The 17,463-nt window shown below is 43.1% G+C and overlaps 5 protein-coding genes across 7 annotated transcripts; 2 read left to right on the top strand and 3 right to left on the bottom strand.

Annotated features, from left to right (window-relative positions):
• Positions 1–47: 47 nt before the first annotated feature.
• si:ch211-81a5.1 (E3 ubiquitin-protein ligase RNF115) lies at positions 48–3,689 on the bottom strand. Its single transcript, XM_037264394.1, has 10 exons — positions 3,538–3,689; positions 2,176–2,234; positions 2,049–2,106; positions 1,774–1,979; positions 1,548–1,616; positions 1,385–1,463; positions 1,074–1,167; positions 756–871; positions 397–579; positions 48–307 (listed from the first exon to the last, which is right to left on the bottom strand). Exons 1-9 carry the CDS (start codon positions 3,616–3,618, stop codon positions 454–456), a joined length of 888 nt encoding a protein of 295 aa, XP_037120289.1. The 5' UTR covers positions 3,619–3,689; the 3' UTR covers positions 48–307; positions 397–453.
• A 481-nt stretch (positions 3,690–4,170) lies between these two features.
• scamp3 (secretory carrier membrane protein 3) lies at positions 4,171–7,002 on the bottom strand. 2 transcript variants are annotated; one of them, XM_037264496.1, is made up of 10 exons: positions 6,871–7,002; positions 6,658–6,694; positions 6,362–6,442; positions 6,036–6,158; positions 5,848–5,968; positions 5,622–5,750; positions 5,338–5,497; positions 5,148–5,249; positions 4,936–5,053; positions 4,171–4,740 (listed from the first exon to the last, which is right to left on the bottom strand). In XM_037264496.1, the coding sequence occupies exons 1-10, from the start codon at positions 6,978–6,980 to the stop codon at positions 4,591–4,593; spliced, it is 1,131 nt and encodes a 376-aa protein (XP_037120391.1). In that variant the 5' UTR covers positions 6,981–7,002; the 3' UTR covers positions 4,171–4,590. The 2 variants fall into 2 exon arrangements, with proteins under 2 accessions (XP_037120391.1, XP_037120392.1); XM_037264497.1 differs by having other exon boundaries at positions 6,658–6,772; positions 6,871–6,990.
• A 2,280-nt stretch (positions 7,003–9,282) lies between these two features.
• crabp2b (cellular retinoic acid binding protein 2, b) lies at positions 9,283–11,836 on the bottom strand. 2 transcript variants are annotated; one of them, XM_037264494.1, is made up of 4 exons: positions 11,362–11,836; positions 10,065–10,243; positions 9,730–9,846; positions 9,283–9,631 (listed from the first exon to the last, which is right to left on the bottom strand). In XM_037264494.1, the coding sequence occupies exons 1-4, from the start codon at positions 11,639–11,641 to the stop codon at positions 9,581–9,583; spliced, it is 627 nt and encodes a 208-aa protein (XP_037120389.1). In that variant the 5' UTR covers positions 11,642–11,836; the 3' UTR covers positions 9,283–9,580. The 2 variants fall into 2 exon arrangements, with proteins under 2 accessions (XP_037120389.1, XP_037120388.1); XM_037264493.1 differs by lacking the exon at positions 9,283–9,631 and having other exon boundaries at positions 9,644–9,846.
• A 100-nt stretch (positions 11,837–11,936) lies between these two features.
• Positions 11,937–12,957, top strand: mrps21 (mitochondrial ribosomal protein S21). Its single transcript, XM_037264495.1, has 2 exons — positions 11,937–12,082; positions 12,491–12,957. The coding sequence occupies exons 1-2, from the start codon at positions 12,000–12,002 to the stop codon at positions 12,669–12,671; spliced, it is 264 nt and encodes an 87-aa protein (XP_037120390.1). The 5' UTR covers positions 11,937–11,999; the 3' UTR covers positions 12,672–12,957.
• A 433-nt stretch (positions 12,958–13,390) lies between these two features.
• ciarta (circadian associated repressor of transcription a) lies at positions 13,391–17,363 on the top strand. The gene is made up of 6 exons (XM_037264761.1): positions 13,391–13,583; positions 14,600–14,919; positions 14,993–15,068; positions 15,368–15,446; positions 15,531–15,684; positions 15,844–17,363. Exons 2-6 carry the CDS (start codon positions 14,602–14,604, stop codon positions 16,195–16,197), a joined length of 981 nt encoding a protein of 326 aa, XP_037120656.1. The 5' UTR covers positions 13,391–13,583; positions 14,600–14,601; the 3' UTR covers positions 16,198–17,363.
• The last annotated feature ends 100 nt before the right edge of the window (positions 17,364–17,463 follow it).

The raw sequence follows: 17,463 nt of genomic DNA, 5'->3' as shown, positions 1-17,463 counted from the left end.
TACGGTGACGCTCTTGTGACAAGAGGGGGAAACATACTACAGACAGATGAGGATCACAGTGATGAACTTTAATAACCAAGGAGTGTGATGCCGACTCAAGTGGAGAAATTAGGTCACTGTCTTCCTAACGGTCTTCATTGAAAAGTATTATTTCCCGGTCAGCTGGCAGCTTGGTGGTGACAAGTTCCGCACATCTGAATCAGCCATTGAGGAAAGCAGCATACAATGTGGCAGCCTTGTGGTCTTGTCAGCTTACTGCTCTGCTGAGCGATTTAGTGCGGGGATGAAAAAGCAGGGATCCGCGGCGATTTCTTTTTTATTTTATGCACTGATCGGTTGGCACTTTTTAAATTTCGTTGTACATGGGTGACAATGACAATAAAGATCTATTCTATTCTAAAATGTGCAAATGTTGCGACAGTTCAAGCTGCAAATGATGATCATGGCCATAATTCAGATGGGCCGCCTGGCGTGTTGCTCTGTCTTAATGGCGCGACCCTCTGGAGATTGGGATGCGTGCAGGAGGAGGCTGTTGTCGACACCGTCCAGGCTTTTTCGGCACACTGGACACGTATCGTGCTGGAGGAAGGAAAACAATCAGCACAATACAGCTTCCTTTTTTGCCTGCACTTTTTTCCTTGTTATATGAGTGTTATTCGATGAGTGAAAGTGACAGTAAGTATATTAGTGGGTTTTTTTTTTTCCTTGTGCCTTTAAGAGCCAGTGACCCAAAGGCAGTCAACAGCCTTCCTTACCAGTTCCAGCCAAGGCACTATACAGTCACTGTGGAAGTAATGGAGGCACGGTAGCTTGCGGACACATTCCCCCGATGAATACTCCTCCCTGCAAATTGTACACTCCAGTCTGCGGTCTTTGAAAGAGCAACACAAAGGAAGCGCGAGATTTGGAAATAACAGTCATCGTGTTTTTCAAATCTAGAAATGTTTGAAAACATACAAATGTCAGTCAGGGAAACTGGGAAGGCCAAGGAAAAGGAAGAGTAAAAAAGTCGATGAAACATCTAGCATTTTTTGGGGTCTGAGTAAATAGCAATGCCATAATAGGATTCCCACCTGTTTGCTCTTGAGAAATGCACACCGTCGGCAAGGATGAGATCGTGTTCTTTTCGGCAGGGGGGGGACCCGTGTTCTCCAACTGTCCTAACAACTGAGATGAAAACAGCAAGTAGGTTTGCAATTTCGCTGTATTTGCACTGAACCAGGGCTCCCATTTTGGTGCCTCCCACAAGAACCGTTTGTTTGATGGTCAATCCTGTTACATTCTTTTCTGTGACCTTTTGTGTAGCGTTCAAACACATCATTACATGTAACTTAAAAAGTGCATTGTAAATCCAAAGAGAGAAGAAACGTCGCTATGATCTGACCTCTGTAATGACTGTATCCAGGCCTCCCTGACCCCACGCGTAATCTGCCGGGTTTGAGTACAGTTGCAGCATGCTCGATCTGAGAGCCAAACAGAACGTAAAGAGAACATTTGATCGCCCGTCTTCAGAGATGAAATCAGAAAAGGATTGAATAGCGGATTACAATGCAGCTGGCGCAGCGCTGGGGTTTCCATTGGTTGTAAACAGGTCGGCCAAGAAGTGTTGCACAATCCTTGAGTGGGCCAAAACAGTGGGGGGAAAATGGTTACACCAATATTTTGGTCACGTCAAATATGCAATCAGTGCTATATGGGGCGGGCGCTATCAATTTCAGACATTTCTTCTCATACTCCAGTCCAAACGATTGATTGTGATCACGAGACACGCACCCTTCCACTTGAGGTCTTTGCTCAGGTCGCGGTGACCTCTCCTCCCCAGGCTGGGACAGAAACTGTAGCTCTCTGACCTCAGCGTTGGCCGGTGTCACGAAAGGAAGATGACTTTGAGCGCTAAGCAACGTCTCGCCGTCATCCTGCGCTGATGACGGCGGGTGCGACAGCAGAGCCGAGCGCTCCATAAACAACAGCTGCCATAGCTTGGAGAGACGCAAACTGTGAGGCATTTTTCCAGTCATATTTCCAAATGTTCATTGTCAAAGAATTACTTCGGAGAACAACGAGTTGGACTCTTGGCTGCTCTCTGGTGCGCTGCTCTCCAAGAGTCTGAACAAAAAGCAGCTTCAGTCGTGGGCACATTTTCAACAGGAACCCAATCCCAAAACTCTCCTATACCTGGAGTCATGTTCCACCTCCTCAATAAAGTCAGACTTGCACCCGGGGCAGACAAAATCCTTGAAAAGAAAAGAGCATACTTCATTGGCTAGTGGAGAACACAACCTTGAGAGCTGTATCAAACATTTCATGTGCTAGGTGTATAAACCTCATCTTCTATTTTTCTCCACAAATGTAGTTCTTTTTGATACTCCCAGCAAGATATCAGTACAGAGGTGCAAAGACGTTTCATATGTACTGTCCAGTGGACAGTGTCCACACTAAACAAAACGAAGAATTAGACGACGGGTCAAAGAGGAGTTTTACTGCCCTCCGGTGGACATCACCGGGAGCGACAATAACTTGGACATGATGCACAAAATGCTGGTTTACCTACTATTTGATTGTCTTGGCACAGCATCAGTGACAGAAGAAAGGAAAAGAACAAACCGCATCGTGCTTGCCATCAACAAGTGAACTACTTACTTCACTGGTTCTTTTATATCAAACAAATTATTTTAGGTGCATTACCTGAGTGACTACTTGTTTGTCAAAAACAATCTTTTGTGCGGGGTTATCAAAGCCCCGGCCGGATCATTGAGGAAGCGATGATGCAGCAATGATGTCATGGCAATACCGGAATATTGTTCTTGCACCCGATTAAAAGGCGCTGATGTCATCCATCTGCCGTTCACAGCTCCCGAGGGAGATCTTTGCAAGGTGTCAGGGGGTTGCTGGATATGCGAATAACCCTCATTATACTCCTCATTCCTCGCATTAACGCAGCAATAACATCTCAGCATTCAAATGCAATTTCGAAAGGAATTAGATTGTTCGTTGCAAGAATGTACAAGAAGGCAGCAATTAAGCTCACTCAATGCTGTACTTCAATTGATTGAAAGAAACAATTCGTTGATTTGAGCATTCTATTTTTAAAAGCAGCTCTTGTAGCTGATCTGCACGTCATGATCCGTAAATAGGAAGTGAGCGAGCGTCTGTTGTGAGATTCTTTGCAACAATTGTGTCACTTTTTAAGTCTGCTTGTTTGTGCGTAAAATCGCATGTTGGCGCCACATAGAAAAACACCGTGCAGCCCCCCCCTCACACACACATGCAAGGCGAGACAACTGGACACCAGAACAGCCTTCTAAATATGGACACGCATGTGAAGCACCCAAGTCAGACTTTTATGTTTACGCTTGTGGATGTAAGAACATAGCGACATGTACGCTTAAATTCAACATCTAGGGAGTGCTACATTTACGCGTTTCATTTATTTTCTGATCGCCCGCCCGACCACCCACCCCTTAAAAGTGCGATGCCAATTCAAGTGTGTCTGAATAAACGCACGTCGTGTGGTCTTGGCAACTCCAAATGACTTACCGGGAGAAGGGGTTGCGTTTCACGCTTACAGCAGTGACAGAAGAACCGGTGCTGAATTGTTGCCGCGGCGGCCTCCGCCATGTTGCCGTCCGCAGAAGCGCCCGGCCGAACGTGCGCGTGTGCGTGCAGGCGTGTCCTTAGAATAGCAAAGAACCAACGCAACGTGCGACGAGCCACGTCACGTCATGCATGTGTAGTCAGTCACTAGGATGGACGCGTCGAAATAGTTCCAAACAAATCAAGTGCTCATTTTATAAGTTGTCGTGGTGTTGACGCGGTGCGCTGTCAAGTGCGACTGGTGACGACGCCAAAGACACTTGCCATGCATGTCATTGTTGTATCAAACAATTGTTAACATTCTTGTTACAAAAGAAATGACAATCATTACACAACATATTGGCATACAAGAGCAGAAAACAAGTATTTTTGTTATCATTTCTATTCTTTTGCACTTCTATATCGGTTCATAAATAATAAAGGACAGTGAAACCAAAAAGTGGGTCAAAAATGTATCCAAAGCATACCTCTTGATTGAACGCATTATTTCTCACAAATGTCCTTCAATGACATTTGTCAGTACATTTGTATGAAAACAATGACGAGTCATAAGATGCACCAAACAACCAAACGGTGTGACATCAAACACAATTTCTTACAGTGTGTGAGTGTTTTGGCTACAACATACATAAGCATCATTGTTAGTTTCATTAGGATTGAGATGTTTCAATGGAACCATTTTAGCATGAGCTCAAAAAACAGCATGTCTCACGGGTGATAAAGGATAGATTTGGCAGTCTTGTCCTTAAACGCTTCGAACTTTCAGACAGCTGACTAATACAACGGCATGTATGAATAAATGTTGACTTGTTCATAGACACCAAGGCCTATTTATTACATACATGATTACATCAGGCCATCGTCTCGTGCACTTGCTTGGGGTAATTACAGGGACTCCGTCCGGTTCACCAGCCATTGAAATCTAATCACCACAATGGGAAAATGAACATGATCATTCCTTTTCTCCACGGTACCCACCCTGAACGTCCCTCGTGATCAACGGGGTGCGGCGAAGGCCCCTTGAGCGGCGTTGCTAGCGGCGCTGGCAGCAGCTTGGCGGACGGTCTGATTGGACATGACTCCAGTGGCAAATTCCGCCTGGGCCTTTTGGAAACTGGCATCGGTCTGCCTGTAAAGACCGTGAACCTGAGCGGGGAAAGACCATCTGTTATTGGCCGCACTTTCTTCGGCGTGACCTCTTTGTTTAGTTCTTATTGTTGTACATGTGTGACAATGACAATAAAGATCTATTCTATTCTATTCCGATGACACTTTGATTGGATGAAAAGTCCAATCCACCATTTGATGCATTTACAGAGCTGAGCATTTTCCAATGATTACCTTCTTCAGCATGACCACTCCAATGGCGGCCTGAGCGGTAAACAGGATGGCGTTCATCATGGTGATGGCACCGACGGCGACGCTTTTCTTGAGAGCAGTCAAGCTCACAATCCATCCACTGAAAGGCACAACGACAACACTTGGAATATGATGGACTTTTCTTTTTCATTGAAGGACAGCCGCTCACTCCCCCTACTGCTCCGAGTCATTACCTGAAGCCCCATCCGGGGATGCCAATGGTCATGATGACGTAAACAACGACTTGGGCAAAGAAAACAAAAAAGAAAATAAAGAAGTTGAACGAGCTGTCACTCCTAGAGGGAACACGGAAAAGAATGCTTTAAGAATGACAAAGGAATTGTGAAAGAGACATCCATCTTGGCCTAAGATGGAGCGAAATACCTGAAGGCTTTGTAAGCGGGCCGATACCAGCAGACGAAGGAGCACGGAGTGAAGAGAAGCGCCCAGAGGATGGCAAGACCCAGACCGACGCCGACTGAAGTATCGATGCAGAACATGGCCAGCGAGGAGATCAGGTTAAAGAGCAGAGTTCCCGTGCTGACTGCACGCAGACGACGACAGAGAATGTTGCTCGGTTAGTTCGTTATATGGCAACGCGTCGGTCCTTCCCATTTTTGATCATGCCATTTTTGTGACGAGCGGCGGCAAAATGATGACAAACTCACACAACCAAAAGTAATACATGCTGGTGACGGTTCGCTGGAAGCGCTGGCTGATCTCCACGTTGATGTCCTGGTAGAAGCAGGGGCCGACGGGACAGAACGAAGGCAGGGGAGGCCAGTTATTCTGACGAGCTGAAGCACAGCACAAAGATGGAAGGAAGCCACAGTCATTTCCCCAATCCTTGGGACATGCATGAAAGGCTCGATTGAAAGGTCCTGGCAAACTGACTGGCTCCAGGGCCCAAAGTGTGAGACTGCAGCTCCCGCTCTCGCCTCTCCAGCTCCTGGGCTTTCCTCTCCAGCTCCTCTTGCTTCTTCATCAGCTCTGTGGTGGTAGCATTTACGGCAGTCTGACAGATGAAAGACATATATCATCAACGCTCGATGCTTTCTTACAAGTCCATCCGTCAATTCTACCTGGGAGTCGTGGGTGTTATACGAGCCATAGTTACGAGGCTCGGTGGGCGTCGTCCGGCTAGGTGGGCTCTGTGCGGGCGCAGATGGAGCAGAGGGAGAGGTGGCTTCGTACGGAAGTGGAGCCTGAAATACAAGAGTCAAACTAAAAAGGTGCTTCACAATAAAAGTCCCAACATGGGCGGGCATTGGGCTCAAGCATGACCACGACCCACCCTGGTGAGGATAAAGCGCTTCCGAAAATGGACGGATCGATGGAGATGAAACCAAGCAGAATAAATATTGATTGTCGCCTTTAATCACTTTGTAATCAAGAATAAGTCACATACCTCAGGCGTGCCCTCAAATGGGTTGTACAGGTCCAAAGTGGCATAGCCAGTGTTGCTGCTGTGTTGGGTCACTGCTGGGTCCTGACAACAACAACAACAACAAAAATCATCTCAATGGCAACAACACTAACCCAATCTGTGTTATCTTTGGGTGTTTCTTGCTGGCCAAAGCTTGAGGAGGACACACGGAGTCAGGAAAAGAAACCACATGGTGTCACATGATGAGGGACAACACGCCAACTATTTCTCGCCACCCATATTTGTGCCAAGTTTGTTCAATGTCGCATATCACTCACCTGGAAAGGGTTGTGATCGTCCATTGGCTCAGGAAAGCTAGTGTATTTCGACATAATGGCAAAAAAGGGGCAAGTGTCAGCACCACTTGCTGCTAATGGCAACGTCACTTAGCTCCTTCGAAAGGGAAAAAGAAGAGAGGCCATGCGGCTGGCTAGCTAGCATTTCATTGGCATCGCAGCATTTGGAACTAATGGCCAAACACACGCACTCACTGATGCTTTTCGTGGATATTCTCTTTTTGGCCGGCCCAAAGGATCCGTTTGTCTTCCCTACCGTAGAGCAAAACACAAAGCAGGAAGTCATAAGCCAAAGTCACAGTCATGTGATCACTGCGGCGCAAAAAAACAACAAAAAAAAACCCGGACAACCGGATGCGTCTCCACCCATCCATCCATCCATCTATTCATTTTTCAAACATTTTCTGTAAACCGTTCATTTGTGGACATTTTATGCTGATTAAAGACTCAAGCTTTTTATGCGTATATTACGATTTTGTTCGCCCTCCCGTAATTCTTTAATTATTTTTGTTGTATCACATTTTAAATAGTAGAAATAATGTCAATAAAGTCTCGACCTACCCGCCGTTGATAAAACAATCCAGAGGGAGAGTTATGATTATGATGATGATTATGATTATTCCAATACACTTTGCAAGAAACACGATCAACTCAATAACACACCTGTTATTTGCAAATAATCGTTATTCGGCCAGCCTGCGAAAAGCAATAATAGATACAGCCTAATACGATAAACAAACAAAATCACCTATTTGAAATCACCTTTGTTGTTCCATCTTTATTTCACCATATACATAACATACGGTAGATGTCACTCTTGTGCCTTTAATCACCCTGGTGAATCTCGAGAAACAGAGAGAGTGAGACAGGGACAGATAAACAGACAGACAGACAGCAGAGAGAGGGAGACAGACAGACAGACAGACAGACAAAGAAAGAAAACGGATCTTAAATTAGCTGTACACATTCACCTGAATATTAAATCTGCATCAATGAGGTACTCTGAGGCATTAACAATAACAACATGAAATGGTGTAACGTTGACTTGTTTCTAATATTTTCATGACAACAGCTTTGTGGAAGAAAATCACCATCACAATGGCAAACGTGCAGAATTTCTACTCCAGCTTTTGTCATGGTTTGCAAAATTTGCAGGCGTTGGGTAAACTGCAACGTCTTTAATTCAACCAGGGGTTATTGCGCAGTCATTGTAATCCATGCGCCATTCCCCTCAAGTCACATGGGGGCTCATGCTTGAGGGCAGTCATGACATTCAGGCACATATATAGTCCATCCGTTGCATCTTGGCCTACTTGAATGCTTTACTTTGCAACATTGTGTGAAGAAATTGACAATAAAGCAGACTTTGACTTTTTTTTTACTTTGATTCTTCATCTTCCAAGGCCTTTCCAAGCAATGTGCAAACAATTTGGAGAGAAGACCGACCCACCCTTGTATATTTAGGTCAGTCACCAAGGACAACAGATCCAATATAGCGGATTGCACGCTTGGATCATCGTCCAAATACTCATTTTCCATGCCAGAAAATATACCCAATAACACATAGCTTTTCAATCTTTGGCAAAACAAGGGGGAGGGGGGGGGGAACCCCACAGAATCTATGACTAGTTGACTGCCAACAATGAGCGATGTTTTGAAAACTTAAGCCTCAAGAGGGTTAAAGGTCAACTTCGATAGCTTGCCATGGCTCACTAAGTTGTGACTAGTGGAGGGTGATACAGCCAACATTCCTTCCGGTATAGCAAAACCAGCGTTTTATTTCTACGCCAACTGAGCAAGCTCTCGTTCAACCTCACAAATATTCTTCTGGATGAATGGACAGACACACACACACACAGACACCTTGAAATTGTCTGGCATGTTTCATTTCCTGTAGCGCCTAATGACATGGTGTCCAACGACTTCCGTCCAATTAGTGTTCAAAGCAGCCATTGAGTTTATGAAGCCTGGAATGGGTGGGACCTCGCTTTGTCGCCTTGGTCTTGCTTATCGCCTTCATTTCACTTATGTTTGTCAGTCGACTCCTGCAACTCTGATCCACGATTGTTTCAGATGGCCCTGAAAGAAAAGTCCAGGCATTGAAACCGCAGCATTCCAAAGCTGATGGTGCCCCATTACGTCACTGCTTGGGGAATGAACTGGCACACTGTTGTGTGTGGAAAATGGTTTCAAATTCTCTTCTGAGGATAACAGCCTTTATTCAAGAGGCGTCATCTAGGCACATTCAATATGTGCCTGCCAATTTTTTCTATCGTTTTTATTGAGCAAACAGCGGAGAACTTTCCATCCACCCGAGAGTGCTGTGGCTTTTTCCTCACACAATGATTGCGCTTCAGTGAGGCTGTTCAAAACCTTCATGAGAGAAGCTGAGGAGTGGAAAATTCACTTCGAGGTCATCGAGTACGAAGCATTCATCGGAGCATCGGGTGCATAAACCGGAAAGAACGTCACAGGGTCGGCACGCTTTTTTAGAAGTCTGACGGTCCATTATTCACATGCAGGCGAGGCATGCATGGTGTTGACTTTTTGATTGTGGAACTGAAGGCCATGGAGGTTTCCGCCCGCACTTCAAATATTAAACAACAAACATTGACAATGATTTGGAAAATAAGTGTCATTTTCGATACATCAACAATCACAGTCATATATCATAACAATGAAGTGATTGTTAAACGTCTCCATAGCCAATCCAGGAAATAATTGTCCATCCTCAGTTTGCAATTCTAATCATTTGGAATCAGAAGCAAATTTCTGATTGATTACATCATTGGATAAAACATGAAGTAAAATAGGAAATCATTTCTGCAGGTGGAGCTTAAGCTCACCAAAATTGTGGGGGCAAGGTGAGTAGATATGAACCGTATAAAATTGCCTGGCAATTTCCTTATTCCCTTTCATAAACTCTGGTGCAGACAACATCCCCTGCAGTCATCGTCTAGAAAGAAAAAAGAAGAAGAAAAAAAAAGGGGTTCACAGAGAAGCTATGCAGCAGCTCCGGGCGGAACAATCAGCACGATCACTAAAATGGCTTACCAGTATCAGCTCTCCGTCATTAGTCAGCTCTCGAGTCCAGGCTGTCTTGGGTCCCTCGCCTTTCTGTAAAGTCTGTTCACAGCTGATTTTGCTCTCTGATTCCCATGTAGGAAAACTCTTCATAAAAACACAAAAGTTTTGAGGCGGAACAATTCAGTCAGTCAGAGGCTAGTCCTTTCACCAGCCAGGATTAAATGAAGACCAGATCCCCGGCAATGTCACACATCCACTACAATGATTTCCATATGTTTTTTGTTTTTTTTCCCCCTCTGCGCAAGTATTGGCCATTTCCCACTACGGTAAGAATCTGTGCTCTGATACTGAACAAAAAATACCGTGCAGGGGCGTCCATCCACTGTGGTCTCGTGAAACGATTGACCCACGGTGAAAGAGACGTGGGTAGTGCGGATGCTGGTGGATGTTTTGATGGATAGACTCTCTCCTTGTTGGCTGATTTCCACAGCAGGACTTGAGGCTGCCGCCACAGCAATTTTCCTCACAAACATATTCACACCTGTGCACAAAGGAACGTTCAGATCATAAAATAGAATGGTGCCTGAAATGGCATAACTTTGGCTTCAGCTAGCATAATGCTAACACAATCCAAAAAAACAGAGACAAGCTCAGGACAAGTCACATTGAGAAGCATCTGATAATGAAGTAGGATGTCGCATTTACGAGCTGCAGCTTTGACAGGGTTGTAAAACCAAAACGAAGTGGCTCTCATGAACATTGAATGACTTACTTTGATGAGCTTCACACACCCAAGTGACCACTATTGAATCACAAATTATACTACATCCAAGTTCATATCCTCTCCCTTCCTTTGCAATGGATGAATACTTGCAATTTGTTTACTTTCAGTGCGCCGTCCTGCTCATTCCATTAAGGGAACTCACATGCCGCATTAGATTTGGGTCGGGGGCCCCGGGCCGTGCAGGGGAGTCTGTCTCACAGCTGCTGACTGGCTGCAGGGGCCCATGTTGAGCCTCAGTTCCGTTTACGCTGACTCTAATTACATCCGCATGAGGAGTACCCTGCTTCAGATGAATCCAACATTCCACCACTGTTTGTTTGCCTTTTGATTTTTCATGGATGCCACTAGTTGGCCCCCTCTTGACCCCTCGTGCAATTCAAGCAGTCTTGGCCTTTCATTTAGTAAGAATGCACATGCACTTGAATGTTTTCATGCAGGTGAATGTAAAATTGAGATCAAATGAATTGAACTCCGTTTGCTCATGAAGCAATGCACAACAAATGTTGCTTTCTCAAGAAATCACCAAATGATTCCCGAGCGCCGAGCTGCTGCTCACTGCTCCCCTCTCCCCCAGGGGATGGATCCAAATCACACGTTCAATGCAGAGGACAAATTTCACCACACCCAGATGTGTGTGTGTGTGACCATCATTGGGACTTTAACTTTAACTTGAAATGTTGTTTATGGAGAACGACTGTGAAACGCTCATTGTCTAAAAACAAGTGATACAATTATGCCCTCCCTGTTTGTTAGATTGGATGGATGGCTGGATAGATACCATTAAATAGACTAATAAATTTGCATTTAATCAAGTCAAATCTGCAACACGACTTGATCTAGAAAGTCTTTGAATTGTCTGTAAAATGTCTACTCACCCAGCGCTTTCAAGAGCTCCTCAAAATATTCCGAAGACTTCATTTTCCATTTTCCAGAAAAGTCCGGGATTTTCTTCTCCATCTTGCCGATCTGTGTAGATGGTTTGTTTCTTTCTTTCTGCACGAACTCTGCGCGTGTGACGCTGTGAGCCAGGTCGGATATGTCCACTCCTCTTTCTTGCATTTGCGTCTCTTTTCTATTGGCTAATAGCTCGCCTGGACGTGAAGAAGCTCCAGCCAATAAGAAGAGCAAGCGAGACTTTGCAGCTTCACCCTGCATCAGCTAGGTGAGACATTTGAATACCAGATGGAAGAAAACATCTGCCAGACGGGGAGCGTTCATTTATGCCAAAGCAAAAGAAAAGTGATGTTGCTTCGGGCAAACGTGCAAATAATAATGTATATTAAAATAATAAGCACAAATAAATCATGATAAATATAATAATGAAACAAATACGAATGAAAGACCTTAAATTACTATTCAAAGATGAGTGCGGAGTTCTGACTGCTTGTACCATTGACACCACCCGACAAAAACCAGCAGAGGGCGCAAAAGTGGGAGGAAAAGTCACGCGGAACATTTAACCAGAAACGACTGTTTCTGCACGGCTACCATTTTTGTTGCCATCGACATCGTCATGGCGAGACACCTTCGCTTCATTGCCCGGACAGTGATGGTTCAAGATGGCAACGTTGATGCAGCATACAAACATCTCAACAGGTAAACATTTTCATACTGTCATATGGTAAACCTTCCTAACGAGCAAGAATTAGAGGTTTATTTGTTGGTCTCGAGCAACAGTACCCCTCTGCTCAATGTCATGGTACTGCGCCTGCGCAAAATAGAACTAGACCCAGCCCATCGATACGTCAGCTTGTCTGACATATTCAATGTGTCAACTCTCTTGTAAACAAATGAAAGTCGACATATTGAACTTGACGAAGCGCCCAAAGTTAATGGTATTCATGTCACCATTAACGGCGTAGCTATACAAGTTCCTCAAGTTTATGATAATTGTATATATTTTTCCCAACTTTGTAAATGCCAATCATTTTGCAACCACAAAAATTGCACTTACGGTCACTTTTTGATTGTATACTTCTGACAAAGAAAAATTCTATATTTCAGGGTCCTGAACCAGGATGGGATCATTGAGACGGTGAAGCGCAGGCGCTACTACGAGAAGCCCTGCCGAGAGCGTCAGCGGAAGAACTATGAGAAATGTAAACGTATCTACGACACCGAAATGGCCCGGAAAATCGCCTTCGTATCCAGGACAAACAGAACAGATCCCTGGCTTGGTTCATAATGAAATAGTGACTGAGAAGAGGCTGTCCAATGGTTGTAAATAAAGTCTGCAAGGTGGAAAAAGGAAACTCAGCCCAATATTTGTGTCATTAAATAGAGAGATGGAAATAATGGGATATATTTTCTCATGAAGAAATGTGTAGTCCCACCCACTTCATCATGGCACTAAATTTTGTGTGAAGAATTCCTGTTCTTGCGAAAACGATTCTGCCATATTTTGTGAATGCTGTTCAATCTGTTGTGTCAGTGAAACATTGGTTGCAGTAAAAGTTTCTCATAAAACCTCACACTGGTGGTTTCATTTAGTGTCTTGGAAAAAAGGTCTAAAATGTTTGAATACTGCTTGAAACTGTTTAGCTCAGCTTTGATAGATTGATACGATCATATAGCGTTAACCAGTAAACTGTAGCCAGATAACTAGTCAAGTAAAGTAGAGATACCTGAAATTCTACTTCAATACGTACAGTAACGAAGTATTTGTACATCGTTCGCACCGCTCGCCAACAGCGTTGCAAGTCAACAGACACAGGTTAGTGCCTCGTGATGGGTGCTACGTGACAAGTCCACACTCGCAACACGTGCAGCTGCGTGGGGATCAGCCAATCAGCTCTAGGAAGCTTGCTGATTGGTCACGCCTTCCAACCAATGAAATAAGAGCGAAGAATTTCCCCAACCAATCGGAGTAGTGTAGTCACGCTGCACGTGTATTCCCTGTCGCTCGAGTTGTACTTGGAGTTCTTGCCCAAGACGCAAGCACGATTATTAACAAGACTTTGCAGTGCAGTGCAGTACTGTACTGTGTGTCATTCCGCTGCGACAATTTGCATCTATTTTGTTGTCATAGAAGCTTTGGTGTTTTCAACAAGCTTTGCTTTGATCCACATTTTCACTAAACGACAGCTGCTGTTACAAGGTAAGACTTCCAAATCATCATTTCTGAAAGCAAACTTGACAAACGCATGCAATTGTCATCATGCTTTCATTGCGAAATATATACGTGTGCCTGTGCGATTTGACAGAAATCACGCCTTTTAGAATTTAAGCTGGATGTCGATTTGTTTGTACATTTTGCGAAACAAATCAATGTGCATATATTGTTGTTGGCAATGTTGTCTGACATTCTTTTTATGAATATGTCTATAATAATGTTATGCCTACTAAAATAGTTTCTAAAAATAAAAAAAAATCCGTTGCGCCGTACCATGACTCATGGAACGTGACACTGAAAGTTTGCTGCACGTGTATAGAAGCGTCATATTATTTGAAGATTTAGTTCACGAAATCAGCCGTAATTGCAAGCAGATACGTTGACTAAATGTTGTACTGTACATTTATGTCGCTATAGATACCACCAAAGTCAATAGATTTTAATTAGGATTTTTAAAAAAAGAATAATAAATCCATTTATTTCCCTAGCAGTCACATAATTTTGACGACTTGCAGAATCAAATCGTCATCTCGTTTTTTAAATGTTTAATGTCATGCATGTTCTTATTGTTTTTGTTTCTTCGCTTTTTCTTTTCTTTTTTTGTTGTTGTTGAGGGGGCGGGGCGGGTCGGGTTATTTATACCGATTGGCTCTTGCAAAGAAATGTCCTAGCGTTTAGTAATCCTGCCTACTCTGCCACCTGCAGCTGTACCCGCTGTAGCTTGTTTTGAATTACATAAGCGAAAAATACTTGAACAGAACTGAATATTTCAATCTTGTTTCATGTTGCGCTCTAATCTTATCATTGACATTATGACCAATGTGCACGCAGCAAATGAGTAGACGTTTAAAACGTCAATGATGCTCGTTATAAAAAAAAAAAAAAAGAGAGACAACATGCAACCAGTTTTACACTATTTTGTACAGTTATGTACTATTATTTTCTGTGGTGCCTAAACAATGTAATCAATCTTTTCTACCTCACCTTTTGTCACTCTGCAGGTATGAATCCATTGAGTGCTTCTTCTCAATGGCCAGCTTGTGACCTGCATCCATCCACCTTCAACGACTTTCTGAATGAAAGCGAGCTAACTGAAGATGAAGCCGAAATTTTGTCAGAAGAGGAGGACTTGGTGACTTGTAAGGTCTTATCGGGCTACGAGGGATGTTTCCGAGTTCGTTTGGATCAGATGTGCCCAGGGTCCAAGAGGGCCCACCACACTGTACATGTTAGCGGGAGGACAAAGTACCACCTTTCTCCTGGTGCCCCAGCTGGTGATTCAGCATCACCTTCAGCAGGAGACCGCGCCTTCACACAGAAAGTTAGTACTCGCTAAATGCACCTTTTGGATGGGATTGCTGTTGTCTAATGACCAATATTTTTGTCTCTTCTAGTGTATAGATTTACACAACTTCATCTGTCCTCTGATGGAGCTTCTTCACGGCCTTAAAACTGGCAGGTTTAATAAAGGTATGCAGTTGAGCTATAACAAATGCACTCACCAGAGACGCACTACAAATAGGCCTGAATTTCTTGATGCTAACATCTTCCTGGTATATGACTGCAGTTTAGTATAATACTGCTCTCATGTGGCCAAGAAAGGAGCAACACATTTTCCATAGAGTGGACGAATGAAATCTATGAATTGACCAAATATAATAATAATAATATTTTTAACATCCAATTTAATGTTGTCGTTGATTCAGATTGTCATTATCATCACGGATTGAGTTTCCTTGTCTTGACGTGCCTCTCTTTTCCTGTGGCAGGTTTAACCAATTTCCAGCAAAGCGTCGCCATGGATAGACTACAAAGAATTCTGGGAATTCTGCAGCGGCCTGAAATGGGGTAAGCTTCATAGAATTGGGATGATGTTATCAAGCGTAGCTCGACATCTAATGTGTTTTTCTTCTGACCGATTTTTCTTTGAAGGGAGCGATATCTCCACAACTTGTTGCAGATCGAGGGAATGCTCAAACTATGGTTCCCTCAGGTGGCGCTTCATCCCACGGTCACATTAGCCCAAAGCTTCCCCCCCAAACAAATAACTCACTGGTGCCAAAATCAGCTCAGCATGCCAGTTAAGGTGAGGACCAAACTTTATGTTGTGCTATAATTGCTATTTTAACAGCATTTCAGTCATCACTAAATTACAGTTTTTTCGGATGGAAAAAACAGTCCAGTGTCGTCCGTCTTTATATCAACAACACTGACATTTGTCCCTTTTTTTTTTCCATTATTCTAGAAGCGGAAACTCATCTGGTCAGATTCAGACTACACCGGAATAGACCCACCCAAGAAAAAGATGAATTTACCTGAAAGCTTCCCAATTGTGATGCCGCGCACCTTTTCCACGAGTAGAACGAGGAAGCGGGATGCTCCTGACGCTCAAAGAGTCCGCTCAACTGAAGACAAACTGTCACGTGTACATGTCAAAAAAGAAACGGACGAATATGAAATATCTCGCAGCTCCTACAGCAGTTGCCCAGTTACACAGGACAAGTCGGTGTCTTCAAGTGCAGATGCTAATGCGTGCAATATCGACACAACAATGTGCCAGTCTGAGTTCAAGTTCAATGCCTCAATACAATGTATTTGACTGCATCTCTTTAAAAGTTGTTTGCCCTTCAAACTACAATCGACCCAAAAGTAACTGTTTGTACATGTTGCAGAGTCAAAACACAACGAAGTATAATCCCCAAGTATTTGTCGTATTCAACGCTTCGCATACAAAAAGGGGAATTCTATTCTATCGCACTCGATTATAGGATTTAGTCATCCACATAGATATGCACTAAGAAAGCACATAACTTGTGCCATGTCTCAAGGTATTTGCATTTTTGGTGTGTTGCTAAAGGGTGCCTCGAAACAAAGTGTCATGAACGTATTTTAATTCCACAATTTACAGTCTGGTTTGAAACTAACTCAAACTTACAATTGAATCCTTACAAAATCTGCCTGCAATTGCACTCTATTTGACTATGTACAGTGTATTGAATACAATATGAATGTTGTATTCTATGTTATTTATGTCAAGCATTGCAGCACAAAAGCACTTAATGTGAATCCTAGAATTGATTTATTCTCTCGCATAACTATAATTCCAAAATGGAATAGAAAAGGGCAAAAAAAAGATCATTTTAAAGTTGCTGCTGACAAAGTACCCTGAAATTATATTCTATGCATTCCCTTAATCAATGAAAGCTGTTGCGAAAGCGCTTTCAAATTAAAGATGTATCAAAGAATAAGTACATGCATATGGTAATGAGGAAACTTCAATGCCTTCAATATGTTTTGATAAATATGGAACACTATTTCCAAAAGGATGAATTGCACCTTAAGAAACGACCGTACTAGTAGCGTATTTTAAAATGTTGGCTTAAGAGAATCAGCACTTACTCTATTAGCTGTGATTAAAACGAAATACTTTGTTGTTTGTGTGTGTGTGTGTGTTGGGGTTTAACATTTGTGCTACAAATTTGTCATGTAAATATTTTGCATCACTTTGACACAAGGGATGTCAAGTTCTGCAGTACCCTAAGTTATTTAACATGCTTTTTCACTCTACTTTTTATACCTGACCATTTGTGCAGAACTCCTCTGAGTATTGCTTTGGACGATTTTTTTTATTGCTGCTGTTTTGCAATTCCTTACTAACACTCAAATTGTAATATTTCACAAAGTGAAGCATCTTGAATATATTTGAAATCTTGCTTTGATCAATTTTGTACTTCCATGTTTGAATTAAAAGCCAATTCACGTTGACTGCTGACAGAAGTGTCAGTTGTATGTATGTTGATGTGACTGTATATCACTATACAGTATACATTGGAGGCATATTTTCAAAATACAGAACATAGCATAT

Source organism: Syngnathus acus, chromosome 11 (genome assembly GCF_901709675.1).
Source record: "Syngnathus acus chromosome 11, fSynAcu1.2, whole genome shotgun sequence".
In the NCBI taxonomy this organism is placed as follows: Eukaryota; Metazoa; Chordata; class Actinopteri; order Syngnathiformes; family Syngnathidae; genus Syngnathus; species Syngnathus acus.
Note: the sequence above shows the minus strand (reverse complement) of the source record. Positions and strands in the feature narration are given on the sequence as shown.

What these genes read in the sequence shown, in the direction of transcription:
- si:ch211-81a5.1 (XM_037264394.1), bottom strand. Translation starts at nt 3,618, where the DNA reads ATGGCGGAGGCCGCCGCGGCAACAATTCAGCACCGGTTCTTCTGTCAC. An exon ending in CCAACTCGTTGTTCTCCGAA is followed by an intron (nt 1,980 to 2,048) that starts GTAATTCTTTGA and finishes CGTCTCTCCAAG; the next exon opens with CTATGGCAGCTGTTGTTTAT. An exon ending in TAGTGCCTTGGCTGGAACTG is followed by an intron (nt 580 to 755) that starts GTAAGGAAGGCT and finishes TCCTTCCTCCAG; the next exon opens with CACGATACGTGTCCAGTGTG.
- ciarta (XM_037264761.1), top strand. Translation starts at nt 14,602, where the DNA reads ATGAATCCATTGAGTGCTTCTTCTCAATGGCCAGCTTGTGACCTGCAT. An exon ending in ACCGCGCCTTCACACAGAAA is followed by an intron (nt 14,920 to 14,992) that starts GTTAGTACTCGC and finishes TGTCTCTTCTAG; the next exon opens with TGTATAGATTTACACAACTT. An exon ending in CTGCAGCGGCCTGAAATGGG is followed by an intron (nt 15,447 to 15,530) that starts GTAAGCTTCATA and finishes TTTTCTTTGAAG; the next exon opens with GGAGCGATATCTCCACAACT.
- crabp2b (XM_037264493.1), bottom strand. Translation starts at nt 11,641, where the DNA reads ATGCAGGGTGAAGCTGCAAAGTCTCGCTTGCTCTTCTTATTGGCTGGA. An exon ending in GGAGCTCTTGAAAGCGCTGG is followed by an intron (nt 10,244 to 11,361) that starts GTGAGTAGACAT and finishes CTTTGTGCACAG; the next exon opens with GTGTGAATATGTTTGTGAGG. An exon ending in TGGATGGACGCCCCTGCACG is followed by an intron (nt 9,847 to 10,064) that starts GTATTTTTTGTT and finishes GTTTTTATGAAG; the next exon opens with AGTTTTCCTACATGGGAATC.
- mrps21 (XM_037264495.1), top strand. Translation starts at nt 12,000, where the DNA reads ATGGCGAGACACCTTCGCTTCATTGCCCGGACAGTGATGGTTCAAGAT. An exon ending in GCATACAAACATCTCAACAG is followed by an intron (nt 12,083 to 12,490) that starts GTAAACATTTTC and finishes TCTATATTTCAG; the next exon opens with GGTCCTGAACCAGGATGGGA.
- scamp3 (XM_037264496.1), bottom strand. Translation starts at nt 6,980, where the DNA reads ATGACTGTGACTTTGGCTTATGACTTCCTGCTTTGTGTTTTGCTCTAC. An exon ending in ACGATCACAACCCTTTCCAG is followed by an intron (nt 6,443 to 6,657) that starts GTGAGTGATATG and finishes TGTTGTTGTCAG; the next exon opens with GACCCAGCAGTGACCCAACA. An exon ending in CATTTGAGGGCACGCCTGAG is followed by an intron (nt 6,159 to 6,361) that starts GTATGTGACTTA and finishes CTTGTATTTCAG; the next exon opens with GCTCCACTTCCGTACGAAGC.